This window comes from Balearica regulorum, chromosome 8 (genome assembly GCF_011004875.1).
Source record: "Balearica regulorum gibbericeps isolate bBalReg1 chromosome 8, bBalReg1.pri, whole genome shotgun sequence".
In the NCBI taxonomy this organism is placed as follows: Eukaryota; Metazoa; Chordata; class Aves; order Gruiformes; family Gruidae; genus Balearica; species Balearica regulorum.
This window is the reverse complement of record NC_046191.1, coordinates 18,004,168-18,026,471: the sequence shown is the minus strand read 5'-3', so window position 1 is coordinate 18,026,471 and position 22,304 is coordinate 18,004,168. Positions and strand designations below refer to the sequence as shown.

Here is a 22,304-nt window from a genome sequence, read left to right as displayed (position 1 = left end):
TTGAGGTATCTCCTAGTCCTGCCTAGGATAGCTCGCTGTCTAAATCAAATTGTTCTGGGACCACACATCAGAAACGCATTGATAGGGCTCTACCATGCAGCTAATGACAAGACTGCCTGTGCCTCTTGAATCCTTCTAGATGACCTCATTTCTACAGGATTTGTGTTTTTCATAATCATTCATGCATTTTACCGCCATTAAAGAATCCCCAGCTTATGCACAGGAAATGTAAGTCTTTTTAATGGCCTCTTCCCCAGGTGAGAAGGATGTGCCAAAACCAAAAGTAGGTTTCAAGTCACAGGTTTAGCCTCCCTTCTTGCTTTGGACCGAAGAGCAGTGCCGCGCTCCACGTTACCGTCAAGGCCAGTTATTGCATGGGCAATAATCCCATCACACTGAGTGACAGCAGCCCAGGTAAGCTACCCTCAGCCCACTGCCACCGTGTCCTACGGCTCTGCCTTCAACACTGGGATGCCTCACCAAACGCAAGGCTTTTGTTCTCATCTTTAGCACCCTCAGGGCTTCGCATCCCACAGACGCCTCATTTTTCGTGTTCACAACAAGCTGCAGAAGAGTTACACTCAGGACTGTCAGGTTCCTGCACAGCTCCCTGTCTTGAGACCAGAGCAATCTGAAAGCCAACATCTGCTCCTACAAGAAATCAGCATGACTGTCAGCACCACAGCTGACAAATGGAACACCACATTTGTTTAACTTGACTTCAAGTAAAGGAATCAGTCTAGCCCACTGCCTTCACATAACCGTACATCACTAATTTCTGTGCACATCCGTGGAAACAGAATATACAGAAGAGCTACTTCTGTAAGACTTTTATTAGAAATACAGTCCACAAAGTGGATCCCCCATAACCAGACAGTGTTTGGGCTTCCCCCTTCACTACGAGAGAGGGCAGCTCAGGACTGCAAAGCCATTTATTTAGCAGCAGAGAGCCTTTCATGAGTGTGAGCATGCTCCCTAACACCAAGAGGCCTGATGCCTGCTCGGGGCAGCCATAACTCTGTTTGCATCACAGGAAGCATCTTTCAAAAGGACAATTTATTGGAAAACTAAATGATCTTCACAGAAATGCATTACAGACGCAGGAGAAAGCAGAACGGGCAATTTCCTACTTCCTCTCATTTGAAGGAACACAGAAATTTTTCTTCCATGGCCATATATATATATATTCTGCTAAACTCCATTAGCCAAATAAAAACAGTGGTAGGTCATTTAGCTTATGTATATGAAAAGAAAAAAAAATCTATCATGAAGTAGTGTATTCTAGTTAGAAACCATACCTACAGGATTTACTAGAAGCAGCAATTCAGACCTCTTCCTTAGATTACAGGCACCACAGAACAAGGTTGGCATAAGATACTTGAAATCAGAGACTTTACTACACAAACACACTTTTCTCCCATTTAAAAAAATAGATTAGAGGAAGATATAAACATCTTATTTATTAAATCAAATAGAAATGCAAAATATATTTCACATGCCTTACATGGAAAAGAGATGAACTTCCAAGACTTTAAAGCAAGACTGTGTCAGTCGCCACGCAGGAAATAGGAACATTATAAACAGTCACAAAGAGGAGGAAGGACTGGGGGGAGGCGACATGGGGATGATGGGCAGTTCCTCCCCACTCTGAGAAAGCTCTTCTAAAAACAAGGATGGGGTTTATGCTGAGCAAGCATCACAAGCCTGAAATTAACTTTAACATATACTTATTTTGGAGGAAGTTGTCTAAAGAAGTACAATTGGCTAATAACTAGTCAAAACAGTGGTCTAAATTATGTATACCATACTCATATGAAGTGGACATGGGTTTATTTTTTTGAACATCAGTAGGGAGAATAGGAGAATCGGAAACACCAAAAAAGCTTTTAAAAAGCTGGATCAATCCATGGCCGCATTCTGTGCGACTCCACTATTAAAATAAGAGAAAAAGATGAAAAATAGAACTATTTTTCTAAATATTTAATTACTTTGTCATCCTCCAACTTTTCCTCCCTCCTACACACAATTTCTTGGAAGCTGAAATGACACTCAACAGCAAATACACAGCATATACCAATAGTATATTCCACAGTTTTTCTAGAGACTCAATAGTCCAACAATTTTAAAGTGATCTATGTGCAAAAAATTAACACATGAAAGAGTTTCTTTAAAAAAAAAATAAAATCCACTGCAGCCTTAACCTCTACTTAAAAAAAAATCTGAGGATTAGCACTAAATTTCCCAGCGGAGGACAGATCAGTAACTGCAAGTATTCTGCCAAACCTGTGACTTGGTGTTGCTGAACCGTCAACATCCCAAGTTTACTACCTGCTGGCAAGTGGAAAACAGACTGTATCCCCAAAAGAAGTGGGAAAACCACTATTCATAAACTGGTCTTCTGAGATACATAAACATACAGTGCAGGTATGTATTCAGAGACTGCTACCTACAGCTGAGAACAGTTCTCCCAGCAGGACTAACAGTAAATGATTAACAATAAAATGTGCAAGTTTTGTAAGAGCAGTATTTGAAATGTTCCCGACTGCTCAATGCCCCTAGGCCTAAACTATCCCCTCGTTAATAGTGGTGTGAGTCAGGGCAGCTCTGGTGAAGTTACAGTAGAAATCGCTGTGCACGAGGATTTCTGTGTGAGAAGAACAGTCCCTTGAACTACAGACTAGTTCAGTCCTGACTGCACTACAATAGGGAATTGTGTTTAAACCATGAGTAATCATGTAATCATCTCCCAGCATAGTACTTCTTTTCTGCACACATAGAATGTAAATGGCCAAGATTTACAACTGATGATTTTGCAGATTTAATGGATTATATTTCTTTAATGGTTCTGGCAATGCAAACTCAATTAAGAAAAAACCAACACCAAAAAACAACAACAAAAAATCCCACGCTCACTGCTGTCTGCTTTTTCCTTTATTTGATGACTTATCTGGCACACAGTTAGGGTTTTCTAACAGTGCGTAAGTGTTCAAAATCATCAGATTACTTGGGCCGGGAAGAGCGGTGGTTCTACGGTTAAAGTCCAGGTGTGGAAGACACACCACAATAGGTGATAAAGCTAAATCACATTTTGTCTAGAAAATGGAGCGGAGACCCCAGTTCCTAAGCAAGGGCCATGAAACAAACAAATCACCAACTCATAAAATGCCTTGAGTTTCCCAGATGAAAACCCAGAAGAAAAGCAAAACATAAGCAGTAAAGTCACTTGGTGTTTAATGGCTTTCAAAGTCACCTTGCAAAACAGTTCAAATATCAAAACTATCCCCAATTTGAAAGCCAAGTGGCAGTATCCTCCCTTTTTACCACCCATTGCTGCGTGAGACAGAGGAGCATTATGGAAGCTGGGGGGAGACCAGCTGCAGGAACATGACCAGTCTTTGCCGGTGTGAAGGAGCAGCACACTGGACCACAGAAGAAATCTCACCCAAAAACATGAAGCCTTGAGGATGAAGAATGAAGGCGAACAGACTTGGCCTGATGCAAACCACATACCTTAATGCATGAAAATGGCGGCTCTGGTGCAGTTCAACGCACAGCCATTTGCTGAGGATGGCTAAGCACTAATAACACACATCAACGTGTGTTTCAAGTGCTGTTAGAACCATACCGTATACAACCTATATCCTTGTTTTTCCCCCCATAATGCACTAAAGTAAATCCAGACCTTAAAGAATAACTTGCATAGTAAGAAAAGGTCATCAATTTAATCATTTACTTTAAGCAGGCAAGCAAATTTGTAAACATTCAAAAGCGGCAGCATCCAAGTTACAAACAATTTAAGGAAAAAAGAATTGAGATTATTAAGGTTCTTTATCCTCTCAAAAATTTTGGAAATAATCTTTTAAAACACTGCAAACATTGAACACTCGGTTACACCTCTAATCCTGCTAGTAGTCCTGCCTTCCAAGGAATTCTGCTTCCTAAAATGCATGGTCTCACAATTGCCACACTTTTTAGCATTTGCCTTTCGGAAGTCAGCTACCTCAGCCTAAATCCCGTTAGCAAAAGGAATGCTTGTGTCTTGATTCAACACCTCTTTAACTTCCGAGGGCAAAGCATCAAAGAGGTGATCTTCCACCACGAGCCCGCTTTTCCTGAGAAGCTGACACTGCCCCAGCGTGGCTGGCAGACGGTCCAAGCAGTTTCCCTTCAGTTCCAGATGAGTCAGCTGCAACAGTTGACTAACTTTATCTGGGATTGAGGTAATACAGTTTTGTCCCAGACTCAAAGTCCTCAATTTAACACATTTAAACAACTGTTTTGGCAAAATGTCGACTTTGTTTCCTGTGATGTGAAAATGCTGCAGATTTTGAAGCAAACCTATTTCCACTGGAATCAACGCGATTGAGTTGTAGCTTACATCTAAACACCTAAGTTTCTGTAAACTGAACACTGCGGCTGGTAAGGATTCGAGTTTGTTATTGGAGAGATAAAGAGACTCCAAATTTTTTATGTGGGTAATGGAGGAAGGAATGCTGACTATTTTATTGTGCCACAGCTTTAAACAAGTCAATCTCTTTAAGTGCTGGAAACTGATGATTTCTTCAATTGTGCGTATGCTGTTTGACTTTAAATCCAGTTCCTGTAAGTTAGAGAGGCTGAAGATGGCGTGGGGAATTCTCTCCAGTTCACAGTTCTGCAGTTCCAACTCCGCAACGTTAGTCATTTTCTTAAGGCTATTGAGTACCACAAGCTTAGTGCCGTCATTATGAATGACTAGTTTTGTCAGATGTGGTGCCACATCTGTGATATTGGGGGGAATTTTGGTCAAATTGCTCTTCACGTGGAGAATTTTAAGGTGTCTCAACTCTCTGAGAGATTCGAGCCCTATCATTTTATTGTTTTCAGAGTTCAAATTGCCTATCAAGTACAATTCACGGAGGTTTTTGAGCAAATACACCCACGCAGGAATTTCTGCAACATCCGTGAATTTCACATGAAGGCATCTCAGGTGGTCCCGGAGAAAGCTGAAGGCAGTCTGCTCAACCTTCGCAGGGCAGTGGCACAAGTGAAGCTCCTGAAGATTCGTCATCTGGGAAATTTTTGCTGGGATTTTTGCTTCTGGAATCAGCTCCAGTTTCAACACATCCAGATCCGTCAGATCAAACACCGCATCGGGGACCCCCGACAGCATGAAGAGATGCAACTCTTGTTTGTCCTGCGCATTGCGGGAAACGTGTTGCCGCAGCTTTTCAAAGGTCCATTCATGGTTTAAACTAATTTCCCGTAGTTTGTTCTCACTTACCTCTGACAAAAAGACACCAAATCGCTTAGAATACAGCTGGTCGTACTGATCTACCATATGCAAGAGAAATGCAAAATCATTTTTGACATCAGGGATATCGCTAAAGCTACTCTCTTCTCTGACCTTTTCAAAGGAATATTCTTTTAAAGGTATTCGGAACAGCCAGAAAAGCGTGTAGAGACAGATAAAACCATAGACACAAATGAGGGAGATATAGCTGATAAGCAGCTTCTTCAACATGTAAGCCATGTTGTGTGTACATTCAAACTGTGTGTAGCCAATCAGGTGTTCCACTTTCGGGTTGCAGATGTGTTCAAAACTAATGGTGTTGACAAAGTTTGCAGTATAGCAGAGAATAAATATGAACTTGACAGTCTTGATGACAGTCTGGCCAACATAGAGTTTGTAAATCAGGTCACTGTCCTCCACGTGAGCCCTGAACTTGCGGACTTTCTCAAAGAGCGCTTTGGCTTGTTCGCCATCTTTCTTATCTAAAATAGTGACACTGGGAACCTCGATCATTGGCTTGTCAGCTGAAAATTTGAAGCCAGATTTTGTTATCATGGGAGTGCTGGCACTTGGGCTTCCTTCGTCGCTGCTAGTGGAAACATACTTGGGCAGGGACTGGGCACCAGTTAGCCTCTGTTTGTTCTCCTCGGAGTCTTCACATGCCGTTTCAGACAATGCTTTTGTAGTCCAAGGGGACTCAAAGCACTTCCCTAAGATAGACACAAAATGCTCAATTTTTGAGCAAGTCTTGGGATACTTGAACCAAAAATTGCTACTGACTATTAAAATGATAGTATGGATAAGAACAAGATAGGGAAAATACTTTGAATACCAAGGAAGAGCCAAATGATAGCACATCTGGTTAATAAACACGTATTGCTGAAAATCCAAATTTGTTTTACGGCCTGAAGAATCTTTCTGCTCCTTCTTCAGCTCCTGGCCTGATTCAGTGGGTTGATACTGAGGAGAGGTAGCTCTGCTCAGAGGTACGTCAGGTGTTACAGTAGGGGCACTTCCGAAGGAAACCGTTCTCATTGACGCTTCTTCTCCTTGACCAGTGGTTGTTTCCACAGTGGTAAAGTCAGCCTTCCCTGACGTGCCAGGTTGTGCTTTTGAATTTACAGTAGACTGCAAAACTGGCAAGCAGACCACCTGGTCTTTGGTCAGCTGCATGGTTCCAGCAAAAATGGCAACCATTAACATAACAACAGCTAGATAATCCATAAATACATCCCACCATGGTTTCAAGATACGGTAAGTTGGCTGGATGTCATTGAGCGATGCAACTTCTGCAAGGGTAAACATTCCTACAAGAGAACAAAGACAAAATCAGTACTGTTGACCGGTAAAGCAGGTTATTTTACCATTTAATAACAATCACACCAGACATACAGATCCTCAGGTTTTGTTGCCTGTCACACATTGTCCATCATTCCACTCAACCCATTTTTCTCAAAGGATATGTACTGAAATGATGCATTACTTTAGCATCAACAAAAGTCTTCTCACTTCAGGCCAGCTGGTATTTACATATCTTTGTCACTTCACAGTACAAGCACCAAGGCCTGCTCTGTGCAACGGAAATATCTGAAAGGTAAAGTGCTGTACCTGATACATATTAATGACATGAACAGCAACAATTGATTACACTGCCCAAAATCTGACTCCGTAAAAGTGACTGCTTGAATCTGAACACGTGAAATCCAGCACTAACATTTTGTAGTGCCTTGCATTTAAATACAGTAGCATTTGTTAAATGTTTTATACCTTGCTCATGACTCACACAGCACATTTGAACAAGGTCTCTTACTTCTTTTCATCTAACACAGTAACAGTCAGTGTGTCCCAGTCCTTGCTATTAAGAATCCACATAGCTTACCAGATTGATCAGCTCCTTTCCCTTAAGTACCACTGCACAAGTGAAAGTCTTGCAGTTTTTACATGAATATTTGGCACAGTTCTTTTAATGTGTTTGGGTGTTTTACAGTGAGAAACAGTTATCACCTATTTATTGGACTAAACAGTACTGTATAAATTTTTTCCCCCAAAATAAATGAAGAAATAGGCCTTCCTCAGAAAAATCCAACCCAGCTAACCAACCCCCCCCCAACTCTTTCTTAACATAATGGGAAAATATTGCTTCAGCTTATCATCACAGCCTGGTGATTATAGGAAGCTGGTTAGTCCAGGTAGCACAGGAGCAGGCTGCAAGGCTTTCACTGTAATTTAAACATATGCACTGTGAGACGAAGTGGCAAACTGATTGTGTGAGAATCCAAACCTCTCTGCAGCTTTAAATAGCTTGCTTTGCTTTTTTATTTTGATGCAACCTAGAGGACTCAACTTATCAGCTTTTTAAAAAATAAGTTTCCTGTGCAAGCAGGATGTGGTAAAATCATCGTTTTAACTGCTGAACTTGTGACCCAAATTTGCCATTTCTAAAGTCAAATACACAGCTTGTGTGCACACATGGAGTGGGGAAGGAGACGGGATGTACGTTAGCACAGTCTGGCTCCCTTTGGCTGGGAAAAGAACAGCTTAGCAGAGCACAAGGAGATCAAAGCAGGCGGTATAAAGATGCATCAGATTTATTATTTTTAACTTGTAGCACACCAATTAGTACAGACCTGCACCTTACAAACCCTAAAGGACAATGTCACAGACAATGAATATACAACACGATCGTTTGATTATTTCTAGCCCACATTTCTCTGAAGAAGATAACAGATATTTCTATATGCAAAACTCAAATATCAGCTACTGCCTATATGGTCAAAGGCACACATTAGCCCCTCTCCTTCCCGCACCAGCGCAAGCAGCCCCCATGACCTCGGTCTGCGGGAAAGGCCAGCAGCTGCCATTACAGAGCCCGGCACGGAGCTCAGGATGAAAGCGTCTCTGCCGCCACAGGGAGGTATCAGTCCCTGGCCTCCCACGCCTCCTCCCAGGAGCTTTTACCAGCTTCACATACTTACCCTGCAACTTGGTGGAGAGGGACCTACCTCACTGCAGCACTCATCTCACTGTTGCCAAAATGTAAAAGTTAAGGCTCAGCTCCTCAGGGAATGGGCAGAAGGAACTTTCAGCGCACTCCTTCTCTATTTTCCCATGGGCAAAGGAATGTCAAATACTCCTCCCTCATCAGTAAGGTAAGTTGTCAGGGTCTTACAGTTGTCCCAGCTCCACGAGAGCCTCCTCCGTGCAGGAAGGTTCCTGAGCCCTTCCCCACGCACCTCCCCAGGGCTGTAGTTGCTATAGGAAGGGCTGAAGGACACGGACCAGTAACGTACCCCACCGCTGTCAAAGCCTCACAGTGCTTCAGTTGAAGTTAGCTACAAACTCCCCTTTTCTTTAATGTCTCCTGGTGCTTACCTAGACTGAGTCACAACATGACTGCTTGCCCTAGAATTGCTACCTTTGACATTTAAATAACAACCCCGTGCAAAAGAAAAGCATTAGTCATTTGTACTAATGTGAACAGATAGATACAAAAGGGCCCTCCTTACTCCTAAGGCACAACTGCCACCTGCCCAGGACAGGAAAACCACAAAACAGCAACAGAGGTTTGGTTTTTTCCCCCTGACTGTTTTTGGGGGGTTTTTTTGGGTTTGGTTTTTTTTTCCTTTCTTGGAAGCTGTTTGGAAGGGATGCTCTCACGGATCTCCAGGCTGTTCTCACTGTGAGACACCCACCTGGGAAGCCACAAGAACTTCTCCTCCACTGGGTTACCAGCGCAATAGGTCAACAGGAGAGCAGAGCGCCAAATGCTTAGCACGGACAAGTCACGCATGCTTTTACAGCCGAGGCTCTGCACACAGAGCCATGCGATGTGCAGGAAGGAGACAAGCGGGTTGGGAAGGAGGAATGAGATGACTCCTGTAGCAAACATGGGTAGCTGCTACCGCTCATTCCTCTGGGGCTAGCCTTTACCTCAACTTTGCACTAGCTAATTATGTGGGAAGTTACTTCATTGCGGTTTGGGGCACAAGCTGCAGAATTCCTTTCACAGAACAAAGGTGATTTTTTTGCTTCTGCCATGAGAACACGTGGATAAAGCACCGAAACCCAAACGCTGCAGACCTGGCTGCTCTAAGCAACTGAAATAATGGAAAAGAAATAAGAGAGCACAAAGCGGTTCCAGTCAGACTCGGAAAGAACAATAAAAAAAGCTAAAGCTAAAAATCACCTCTTTCAGACCTCTAACACACACACAAAATGGTCTCAAAAAAAGTTCGGAGACACAACAGAGCCTGTGTAATCCTTTGTGAGGCTGTAGGCAGCGTGGTTTAACAGGAGCATTACACTGAGAAGTACTACATTCAATGCTCTGAACATGTCTTTTCTTTCAAGTTACTGATACTCACAGAAGAGCTGGTGTTTTGGCAGAGATTAGCAGTTATAAAACACAAAAACACCCCTCTGTGGTGTTACTGTCTAACACTGTGTCTCATAAAAGAGAGGCAGACCTTTTTCTAGCTAGCACAAATCAATTCCAGCAGCTGAAAACAGGTTTCTGTCCTCAAATGTCTAAAATATTTAAATACTCTGAGTCTTAAAAAAAATCCTTAAAAAAATCCCAACAAACAAACAAAACCCAACTATAAACCTACACACAGCATAAGACACATTCAGACTGACAAGTAGTGAATAAATTTTGTATTTCTCCCTTAAATCTATTATTACATGTATTGGTGTTTGACTTACTAAACTAATAACCATAGAAGTTAATTTTTATTCTATTTTTGCAGATACTTAGAAGTCAAACTATTAAGAGGTACTCAGAACAACAGGTCTATTACCGTGTTGTAATGTTTTGGGCTTTTCTTTATTCCAACATTCAATTTAAACTATTTAAAGCTTTTAAAACCTGCTTTTAAAGCTTACTCTCCAGAATATTCCTTGGAGCAGACAGATAGTATTTTCATTGCTAATTTTCACCTCCTTTTAAGAGTGCCAGATTGGGGTTGGGCTGTCATGATAAGCTGCAGTGATGACATGGTAGTAAAAAAACCCCAAATAAACCAACAACAAAAAAGAAGATGTAGATGCCAGTCTGTGCCTGGCAAGCAGCACCTGCAGCTCCCTGCCATCGGTCTTTTCCCCTCAAGGCCAGTGCATGCTCTATTCACAACCCCGATGCCAGAAGTCTGTAAGCAGGTAGCTCAAACTAACGAACAAAGTACTATGCAGCTGAAAAGTCAGAATGTCTGATCTCTCATGGTGAAAACATGCATTTCTTTCAGCCCTTTTTCAGGGCTCGCAAGGCACCAAATGGACTTTGAGGCTCAGCAGAACATGGGGTTTTGACACACCAAGATCTAGACCCAAACTGGAAAACTGTGATTCTTGAAGAGAAGCAATTCTTAATTTCCAGTGTGGAATTGCAGGACACAGTCTCTTTTTTAAAAATAGTATACTTTAGTTCAGTTTTAATAAGCCCAGATTTTAATTCAAGCCTCTTTCAGTATGATATTAGGGCTGCACAGCTACACAAAATAAGGAAGACCTCTAATTTTAGCAAATAATCCTTTTTCCTCCCAAACCCTTTGTCTCCAGTTCTGTACAGTGGATGACTCTCTAGGATAACATTAACCTCTCCCAGCTCCATCCATTACCTCCAGCTATCTACTGGGTGCATTCTTTCCTGGAAAAAAAAATAAAATTCTTTAACCTAAACATATTCAATTGTTCTAAGCACAACTGTTTCTTGCTACCTCCAGAGATTTTAGGTGGGAGTTCTGAAAGCAGCATAGTACTACCTCCCTTCTCATTGCTAATGTGATATGGAGCTCTAGAACCACTTTGGTTATTTTGCAGTTATATAAAGTTACAGTGAATAAAACCAGAATATAAACAGAACAGAATACAAAAAGAAAAAATATTATAATGACAACACAATTGTTCTAAGTTACAGGCCCACATTAAATCAGCAAAGGTAACAAACTAATTGGGTAAGTAGTATGATTTATGAAATTATAATCCTTTCATTAGTCTTAAAGAAAAGCTATAATAGAAAGAGCTCAGAATGTGATTAACCTAGTGATTTTTTCTGACAGATTTCAGACTATAAATGCTGAAATACTAAGTGGACATATTGGGGTTATTTCCTAAGAAACTGTTCTAGCTTAAATACAGAAGTTAGAGGAAAAGGAAGCAGCAGATTGGTATGTCACTAATGTTTATTTACATCCTACTTCTTCCTGTACTTACTGATAAATACTTCATCTGTCTGCCCCTGTAATTCACTGGCCCTCCTGTTTTAAAACATATTTCAAGTTAAAGCAAATTCAAAGTTAGAACAAACAAATAAAAACAGAATCATAGCACGTGAATCTCTCATTTTACTCCCAGGTTCCCAAGACTCTGAACAAGCCCACTTTGTTTCAGGGAACAAAAAGATTCTTGAATTAGCCTTGTCACCGCAACTGGTCAAGAATTTCCTAAAAAAACCCCACATTTCTAGTTGAAAAGAAAAAGTGCTACCATGAACAAAATTGTTTTCTCCCTTCCCACAGGAAATTAAGGAGAAGAAAAGTTTTCCCATAACTAAAATGCTTTGCTAGCTTGCTTTTGATCAAGTGACCATAGGTTTAAATTTATTTCCACTGTATATTTTACTCTCTCTTTCCACCAATCATTTCTACTTCCTTTGTTTTTCTACTTCTGCAATATCCTATTAAGACAGGCAATTAGACCTTAATGGGATAAGAATGGATGATGAGATTCCTCTTAGTCGGGATGCTGTGAATATCAATTGTTCCACAGACAATCTGCAAAGATCAAAAAGATGGCACCTTTTTTTTTTCCCTCCTTTTTCTTCCCCACACAACCCAGTGTAAGGAGCCCCAGAGCCCTTGTACAATAATGCATGAAGACATTCAGAAAAGAGCCCATGAGTGAATTTATGCATTCTGAGCATAAAGACACATTCATCACCTGCACTGGTTATTCAGTTCCTGAGATTAAGAGATTAAAACAAACTGAAGGAGGTTTAAGCAAAACACCAATAGGCTTTGGGATCTAGTAATAGAGGGAAATTGTCCCTGCTGCTGTAGCTGGGAATATTACAACTACTCCTAGCCTGGTTTGCAGCCCCATGTATGCTGGCTGAGGCACTGCCTCTGGGCAGCTGTAGAGAAGGAGCAGCCCATTTGAAAGACAGAGTTAACTCTCTGCTGCTTTATTGTGCTTTGCTCTACCTGACCCCACTCAGGTTACAAAACCAGTTTTAGATACAACTGTGAGTACAGTTTCTCTTCCCAAGCATCCTGCAAATCAAACCCCCCAAATTCAGCTAAACACGGATTTGCCTGTTGAGTGTCCCTATTGCCTGAAAAGCCCAGGAAACATTCCACGATAAAAATACAACCTAGGCATTTTTAAATAGGTATTTTTATAGTGCTTCTCTACTATATGAAATGTTTTGCTACTTCTGCAGCAACGGAAGGTATTGCAGAACATTAACACCAGAACACAAGGACTACAGTGCAGCTAACGGTATCAGGTACTTCCTGATTACAGCTTTTGTCTCAGGAAGATCAGAAACAGATTTAACGTATGAACCTGCACGGAAAGAGATTTCTGTTATTTTTTTCCACTAAATTAGAATTACAAGAATTCCCACTCACTATTTCTTCTTTAAACATCTGACAGCGACCAAATCTACCAGTTTTGGGTCAATCTGCAAGATGTGGGTTGGTTTATTTTTGTTTGGCTACCCCTTGACTGAGCAAATTGTTACTGGTTTGGACTATCTGATATTCCAGGCCAAGCAAATTTCTATGGGATGGGGTATTTATCTGTACGATTTGACTTTCTTAAAATGAACTGCATGTCACCCTGAAGGTAATATTTTAGAGATGGTGTATCACAAGATGCTCTGTAGGCGTAATGGATGATAACTGAATAAGGAGAAAGCAACGAACGCAAAGCTGAACGGAGATTTCCTATAGAGAAAAACATTCCAACTGAGGAACGAGAGTTCCACAATAGCTTTTAATTATAACTAGATCTCATTATATAAATATATATGGAAAAATATGATGCTGTAATTTGATAACATACATACATGATTAAGGAGGATTAATTAGCACCACTCATACACTCATTATTTGAGAAACAAAACAACAATAAAACCACTCCCAAACACACACACACACACACCCCCCGCAACCCATCTCCCCAACTCCCCTATCCCACTGCCCAAATTGCACAACTATAATTTTGGACTTTCCCTTAAAGGGAATACATAATCTCTGATAGAGACTGTAAAATTCCCCCACTAAGGAATCATCATCTTTATGAACAACATTAACCTGACCGACAGCAATTCAGTAAACAAAAAATTATCAAAATCTAATTTCTCTCAGACTGCAAACAGAAATATTAGGCTTCAGTAAGTTGGAGACAAAAATAAGATTCTTGCTTTATATAATCAATGTCAAATTAGTACTCATTTACAAAAATTAAATCTATAAAAAAATTTTCTTTTTTTAAATCTTCAAAAATTCTGCCCTTCAAAGCTGAGCTTTTTCAGGTTGTATAACACTCTAACCTACTTTTGGATCCTGCTACTTAAGTGTTTACACTGAATCTTCCTTGTTTACCAGTTCTTTGAAGGTCTAGTGCTATACACCACTCCTACACAGATGGTTTTGTAATCAATGTGATATTTAAAAAGCAGTATTAGCAGCCATAATTTCCCTAACAATAAACTCTTGAATCGTACCTCATTCTTGCCTTGTAGGTCTGTTTAATGATGACTTTCAAAACAGGAGCCCAATGTATTTCTGACTAGCTCCCCAAAGCACCCAAAGAATATTAGCACAATTAAGTCTGCATTCGTTGCATGCAAGTTTTGCGTCTGCAGAACACAGAGAATGAACAACGTCCACTTTGCCTACTGCTGTACTCCCAAGCCATGCTCTTGTGAGAGGGATGCTTTGACCAAAAGTACAAGCTTCAGTTTTTATTCACATTTATCCCCAGGCTTCAGGGTGCAGTGCAGGCCCTCAGTATCTTTCAGATTATGACTTGTCAGTTTTTCACCTTGAAAAAGCTCTGAGAGACGCTAAGCTGACTGTTCAGCAACACCAGGCTCACAAAGATTAGTAGCATCAGAGACCATAAAGGGCGTGCAAGAAGGGATGGGAGAAGAAAACAGGAGTGGAGAGCGGTCCTTGAGCATCCCTCTGCGCGGCTCTGTAGCTGGTAAAGAGCTCAGTATTGTAACTATATGTGCTACAGTTCAAGTCAGTTAAGCACATGTGATTGTACTGTTATAAAACAAACCATCTAGCAAGGCAACATGCAAGAAATCAAGAGATGACTAATAAGGCTAGACCCCAGCAGGGCTAAATACTGAGCATATGCTTTTCATATCTGTAAGTAACAGTCCGTGAATGCACAGGCATTTGACAGGCAGTTTCTCTTGGGAAGAACACCAATCTTGCAAAGCACAACTGCCTGGACAGAAATCCTACAGCAGAGTAACAAGGACCTTGCAGATGAAGGCAAAGAACATGCCTTGGTGTACCCCGGCACGTGCACTCCAAACCTTACATTGCTGTTACAACCACTGTTATTTACGTAATACCAGTTCACCCTCCTTTCATCCGAGGCAGCACATCACCAGTCATCCAAGTAGCGATGCTGAGGCTGAGTGGTCAGATCTCCAACAGCCATTTTCTGTTTTACCTAGCCAGACTAGAGCAAAAACAGTGAGCGGACACTTTGTATCTCGTTGCACAGAATTCCTAAAACATACCCAAACTGGTAATCCTGAAAAGACACCCTAACTTGTGCGTGCAAGACCCCCAGTTTAAGCGCTTTTACTCAAGTACAGACACAACTGGAAGTTACTGCAGTTAATTCAACCTGTGCTGACATGGACATAACAATTAAAAGTTACACCATTCAATAAACTCTAACAGCTGCTCGCACTCAAGTGTTGAACATTTAATCCCTTTGCCATTCAAAATCTGCCATTCCCCTATCTTTTAGGCAGTGATGTTTCTGCAGAGTTTTCACAACCGCTATCAGAAGTACAGGAACACACAGTAAACATCTGGCACTTCTACTGACCAGAGCACTTTGGGAATTTATCAAGATTCAAAAGCAAGCTGCACCAAAATAAAAGCACATCTGGTAACTCTAGTCCCTAGAGCCTGCTTTTTGTCACCAAAAAAAAAAAAGCAGCCCAGCAATACAATTTTTAAACAAGTAATTGAAATGATTGGAAGAGAAAAAGGGAAAAAAATAAGTATATTTCCTTTTTAGTTTAGAAATCTGAAAAACAGAAGAGTTAAAAATGGTTTAGACCCTGATATGTTATTTAAATTTGCTTTTACATAAATAAGTCCACACGGCTACAAAGTTTGTTATATGAAATAGCTTGATCTCAAGTAGAGATGGCACTCAGCGACTCATGCAATTCCTCTGAAAAAATACTCCTTTCTGATCCACAGCCATACACGCTGCCAGTCTCTGTCTCATCTTGTTCTGGCTTCACCTAGAACTGGGGCAACTTCAAAAGCGGTAAGAAATTGAACTTGGCAGGGAGCTGCTAGTTTGGTGATTTTAAGCCACAGAATGTAAAGATACAAATCTTATTACAGGATATATTAGTACCTTTAACTACACACCCTAAACATACCTAAAGAATAGGAAGGAGTGCCTACCAAAGAAAGAAAAATGTGTCGCTGAAGTTCACATTGCTATAGGTTTTAATAGCCCCTCTTAAGGGCAAAATGACCTCTCCACCCTAACTCATGGTACTGAAGTCCAGGTTTACTTAATTTCTAAACTGTATTCCCATCAGAATGTAAGCAGGTTTACTGAGTAACTGAAGTTATTTCCAATGAATACTTTCCTTTTTATTTTTAATGAACATGCCAGCAACCTTGCACTGGAACATTTACTGCATCCTCACGGACATCTAGAGCCAAGAGCAGACAAAAAGTTCCTTTAACTAAAGAACAGGCTCCATTGTTCCCTACCTGAGCTGGTTCATCTCTTCAGACAGAACAAACACACAGTGACTCTCACTGGGTTACATATTAAACAGAAGTTTCATATGTAAGATTTGCACACATATGAGCACTGTATTTTCAACTACCTGCTGTGACACTTCCAGTCCATCCATTAGCTAGAAGCAATCTAGGAAAGGCCACGCTTAAATTAAAAAAATAAAACAACAAAAGCAAATTAAACACAGAAAAAACCACACCAAAAAGCACCCAGCAACACAAGAAGGTACACGTAAACATCAGCCTCCCTACTTGCACATCAGAGTTCCTCTATTTCTGCCAAGATATTTTCCATGGCAAGAGCAGGAGGAAGGTGCATGAAGTGCAGCTGAGAATCAGAATATGAAAAAGCACACTTTAATTCCACCTTTCCTTTTACCCACTATGCCAACGTAGAGCTGGCTTGATTTAAAAAAAAAAAAAAAAAAAAAGGCGCAAGTTTACAGCTCAATAAATAGGCTGCACCCTCAGTTTTCAGATATACAGTCTCTCCAACTCCTTATGGGACAACAGTCAAACTATGTTCCTACTTAAATGTCACACAGCTTCTTTTCTCCCCAGGGAGAAGGGGAGACTTCCTCACTCAAGCCGAGGAGTAGCTGTAAAGCCATGACAGAGAAACAACTTGAGATAACTGCTGAGCAGCCACCGACACCCCCCCGCCACCCTGTCTCCCCCCCCTGTGGGGAGGCACTGCACAACAGCCAGCCTGCTCCCAACCCTACCTGCTCTTTATCAGCAAAGAGATCTCCTATGCTTCGGACATCCTGCCAGATGGGTAACAACCACGACTTCTCACATAAAACTCTGATCAACCGATGAAGGATGACTTATTAATGTTACTGCATTTCTGCCAAGCTTCCAATAGCTGAATCCAGTGGTTTCTCGCCAGGAAAAATGCCTGCAGCTGAAGCATTTATACTCAAAGGGATTTATTTAAGTTTACTATATTTCTTTTTCCTGTTCTAAACTTAAGCTGCTTTCTGTAAGAGGTAAGCCATTTACTTAGTCCATCTAGTCCCATTAATTGTTTGGTTCAGGGTGTGTACTTCAATCTCAGTACTTAAGCATAGAAAGGAATTATGCTACAACACATATTTTGGAGGCTGCTGTTCTGAAGTTTTGCTGATGAGTTCAGATCACCTCCTTCCTTTTTATGTTTTATTTTCTCAAAACCCATTCACAACATTGCCTTAAGAATAGAATGTTCTAAAAGACTTGCTGTCTTCCCTGACACTGCAGCATTCCTGCTCTAACAAACAAGCTTCCAGCTCTGCAAAAAGGTTTACTAAGGCTCAGTTGTATCGCTTGGTGCCATTGACCAGCACCAACAGATCCATACAGCGTCCAATTTAAATATTTACTACTGCTAAATTTATATTATGATTTGAATCAAATGCTCCAGCTGGAATTGCAACCTCTGCACTGAGGGCTCTCCAGCAGGGAGCAGGCAGACAACCCTTGCCCCTGAAGGCTTACAGTCTAAAAGTGATTATTTGTTAGGCAATGACAAGCATGTTTGTGGCCGTAAAATTCAAAGCAAGGAAACAAAAACCATCGGGCTTCCAGAAAATGATAGAAAAAGTAGGATAGCTGGGTGATTAAAAGTATAATCAAACTTAACATTTTAATGCACTGCTATCTTTGAAAAAGCTTAACATTATGTCCAGATAAATCTGTTTACAGTTACAGCATTCCTATATCCTTAGCCATGCTCCTTCTCACTGGTTTGAGGATGATGCTACCTCAAAAATAAGGCACTAAACATAACAGCTCTCGAAACCTACCTTTCCAGTAAAATAGACAATGAAGCTTTCCAAGTACGTACTTCACTTCAACTCAAAGAAAATAAAAACATTGAATAAAATGTCTCCTTTCTATCTCATCTATGGACAGATGTCACTCCTGCTCCAGCACTTATCACCTTGCCATAATTAGTACAACCTTCCCCAAGCACTTGCAATAACATTTTTGGCAGCCACCTTCACAGACATGCAGTCATGTACCATGTCACTGACTTTTACAGCCAACACGCTATCTGCTTGGGTGGCCAAATGGGGAAGTCAAAGAGGCAGCTTTACTTCTTCTGCAGGCAACACTTCCCCTTACCGCAGGTGCTCACCATTTGAACTTGCTTTGGCAAGCTGCTCATCACTTAGAGCAGCACAACAGCTGCTCCCCAGCTGCTGTAGAAATAAAAGGAGAGTTGCCCTCTAAATGGAGGAAAACGTATCAGTCAGGCTTTGGTGCTGCCCTTGTTTCAATACACGGCCAAACCAGGTGATTTTCACATTCTCCAGCAGGCCCCAGTCAGGTCCCCAGGCGGGTCTGGGCAAGTGCGGGTAAACAGCAAGGCAAGTTCAGGATGCAGCACTAGCATCATCCTAACCTGGGAGAAGAAGGGTCCTTTGCTTCTAAATCATCTTCTAGCCCTTCCACCAGCATGCCAAGACTTCAAAAAACAGAGGAAACAAAGTCTGAGCTTGTGCAAGTACATCACCACGGAGTTCAGAGTCATGGCTCTCACTGGGCCTTCCATGGAGCCTAATGCAAGGCTTTCAGAAAGAGATGCAATCCAGCCCTCTGTGCTGCTCTGCTGTCCTGGGCAGAGCAAGGTGAGGACTCAGGACTTGTCCTAAAGCAAATTGTTCTTGAACATCATTTCCAGCAGTATTTCCTATAAGCATGTGTGATGGACAGGCCATCACCCACTTGCATACCTGAAGCAGGAACAATGGTGCAAACATTTCTTTTATTTTGTAACAGAGTCAGAAAACACCAGTTCCAGTGTAGTGGTGGTGGTGGGAGACAGGACAACCACGGAGTTCCTCTCCCACAGGCATGCAGAGACCTCCTCATGCTCCCGAGTGGCATGGCCCCATGGGCCTGCAAACACCCCTCTCTTGGAACAGGGTAGCCTGGAGGCACCTGCAACTATCTGGGGACAGTGGGGATTACTCTAGCTCTCAGTTTGCATTTCAAATTGTTGACTCAACGCAAAACAATCACAAAATGGCCACAAATGGCCCACACAGCGACCTATATCCCCGTTATAGCTGAATGCGAGTAATCTTTGGTACACCAGATCTATTCATAAATTTGACTGGCACTATTTTAACAAGGATCTAGTCAAGAACATTAGGACAACTAGCCAACCGCTTTATTTATATGTTCCTGTTATCTCATCTGCACGCTTGGATGACTGCCTGCACATGTGGGTGTACAGCAATAATATACATATGACTACATTCCCATAAACCATCAGTGAAGAGTTTAGGATTTGTCATGGCCAGACCAAAACATGAACGAAACCATGCATTTCATTTATAATAACACCTTGTAACAGCCTGTCTTTAAGCAGGAATTTTGCATGCCAAATTATGCCTGAAGAAATTTTTTTTAAAACAAGAAAAATGTTATCAAGGCCCAGAACTCTATGATAGTTTTTGTTCCCTTTTAGGCTAAACAGCAATTCTAATCTCCATTTCAAGTTCCTCAAAGACTAACAATAAAACCCTCTTTCTCTTAGATATAAAACCACCATGCGACTTTGGATTAACAAAACTTAATTAAATTATTCCTTTAAGCCTTCACCGGTTTCTGTTTCCCAAGAACAACCTTGCTTTAGGAAGTCAAATGAAGGACCATTCTCCACATCCATCACAAAGCCTGGGACATCCACATTCAGCACCAATTGACCTTGCAGGACAGACCTGAAATAGTGACTTGAAGAAGGCAGGTGATGTGCTACTGCTGTAAGTTCTGGCACATGGACACGGCCCTGGATCACAAGGCCTTTCAAAGTTGGATCCTTGCTCACCACAAGTAAGCAGGCATGATATGGCTGGTATTTTGGGTTGGAAGCTGAGAAAGGGAAGGGCCAGAACAGCAGCAGTCAGACAGACATTGTTCTTCAGGCTTGATGGAAAGTTGTCCCAAAACGTGGCTAATGGCTTACTGTGCTGCTTGCTCTGTTACAAGTGGCAGAGCAACGGTTAGGTTAAAATATTCTTTATATGACAGACCATTACGGCAATCCTGCTCCTGACTCATTAGGGGTGTCTCCTCTCTGTCTCATCATGCCATGCATCAGATGCCACTACCTTTCACAATACTCGCATTGTGTGCTCTATGCTCCTTGCATAGTGCTCAGCTCCTGGGTCTTGGTCAGAGTTCTTTTGTATTCAAACAAAAAAAAAAAAAATCTGATTTTTGGACAAAGAGCTAGACTCTGCTAGCACTTGATATTTATATTGCATAAAAGGTTCAATTTCCTACTCTGTATCAAAGCCTTACTGCATTATGCCTTGTGTAATCCTGTCTCAAAAAGATTACAGCCCAAAAATTCAGTTGAATTGCATCAGATTTCACACTGTACAACATGACAGGGTTTTGAGGAAGGCAAAGTTTCGAGCCTGACCAGTTATAAAAGGAAGAACCTTAAAGTCTATGCCATGGGCTAGAAACAGCAATAAATCTCCTTTTATCTTCTATACTTTAGCAACATTTTGACCACAGAAAAAGTCTCAAAGTAAAGACACCCTAAAAAAGTCTGCAAGTATTAGCAGTGTGTTAGAATTATTCCTTAATATGTGACTATTCTGAAAAGTGATTTAACAAAGATATCATTGAAGGATATAAGTTAGCAGGAAATTTTGCTATTTCCATGTGGGTGTACAATTCACAAACAAAACTATTTCTCTCCAGTTATTGGAATTCTTCCTCAGGGAGTGTAGCTGAGGTTTCCACATACAGTTACTCTCAGGATAACGCTTCTTAGTGCACTCTGCACAGACTTACTTGCTGAAGCTGACCGCCTTCACTGATACTTGCTTTGTCAAGTTAAGAGAAGCGAGTTGTAATAAAGCTTTCCTTCCACCCAAAAGGGAGAAGATACAACTGGCTGTATATGTACAAGAAACAAACAAAATGAGTAATCATGAATTGGCTTTCAAACAAAAACAAACCCCCATAAAAAATTAAAACACTCATGGAGGTAAAGGCCAAAAGGCTTAGACTACAAGATCTCAAGTTATATAAATAAGAGCAATAATGCTATTGTGAGTCATTTATTAGGGAATCTTTACTGCCTTCAGTTAACAAAAAAAAAATTGTATGACGATGGCACGCTTGAAATTATCCAGTTATATAAAATGATTTCTTGCTTCTGTTTGTGAATAGCTCCAATTTGAACAAAGATCTGAATAAAGATCCTTCTACCCCCTCACTGTAACACAGACTCAAAATTTTATTAGCTATGAACAAAAGCGTAAGCAGATTAACACGAAATAGACAAACTTCCCAGGTTAGACTTGCATTTAATCTTTTTAATTAGGAGCTCTGCACCTCTGTAGTCCAAGGCAAAGGTCAGCAAGCAACAATCAACCAGGTTATGTCACCACAGCCAGATACCACAGTCTTCTCCAGACCTCCTTCGAGACAGCTGTCACTGTCAAAGCAACCACAGACCACAGGTCTGATCCTCCAACTCCTAGACAAGGTCTCCCTGCCAACTGTAACACCATCTCACCAACCATCACAGGACAAACTATTTCTTCTTAGTAATTTAAGTCACTGAAAACCCACAGGATATAAGATTATAAATTACCACAACCGTGCCAAAACCCAATACGGCCAAAACATAGCAGCAAAGTGCAGTTATTTCTCTGTAGATGAAAGCCAAGGGATTTCTAGTGTTTTCTTTCCTCTAATGCACAAAACCAAAATGCCAGTGGCATGGTCCTTGGTAGAAGCGCAAAGACCACTTAAAAGTCTCCATTTTCAAGATGTCTTAGACTACATAACTTATTTAATTACTCTGGCCCCCCCCCCAACAAAGTACAAAAGCAGCTTCAGTTTCCTCTATGATCCCCTTTGACTCTTCAAACTCCTGCGGACAGACAAGAACACCAAGAGCTATGAATACAGCTTGTATTTGGCATTAACTGAACATCTTTAATTTATGATTTATAATTACATTAAAAAATGAACACACACACACACAC

General features: G+C 41.1%; 1 protein-coding gene across 11 annotated transcripts in view; it reads right to left on the bottom strand.

Moving 5' to 3' along the window:
* Positions 1-1,440: 1,440 nt before the first annotated feature.
* Positions 1,441-22,304, bottom strand: part of LRRC8D (leucine rich repeat containing 8 VRAC subunit D) — a 54,190-nt gene continuing 33,326 nt past the window's right edge. For 9 of the 11 annotated variants that reach the window (XM_075759881.1, XM_075759878.1, XM_075759879.1 and 6 more), the window contains one exon: positions 1,441-6,579. In XM_075759881.1, coding sequence (XP_075615996.1) covers positions 4,007-6,577 — 2,571 coding nt within the window. In that variant the 5' untranslated portion in view covers positions 6,578-6,579 and the 3' untranslated portion in view covers positions 1,441-4,006. Of the gene's footprint in view, positions 6,580-17,024; positions 17,071-21,099; positions 21,121-22,304 lie in introns of those variants that run through there. The other 2 variants (XM_075759875.1, XM_075759882.1) reach the window with 2 other exon arrangements.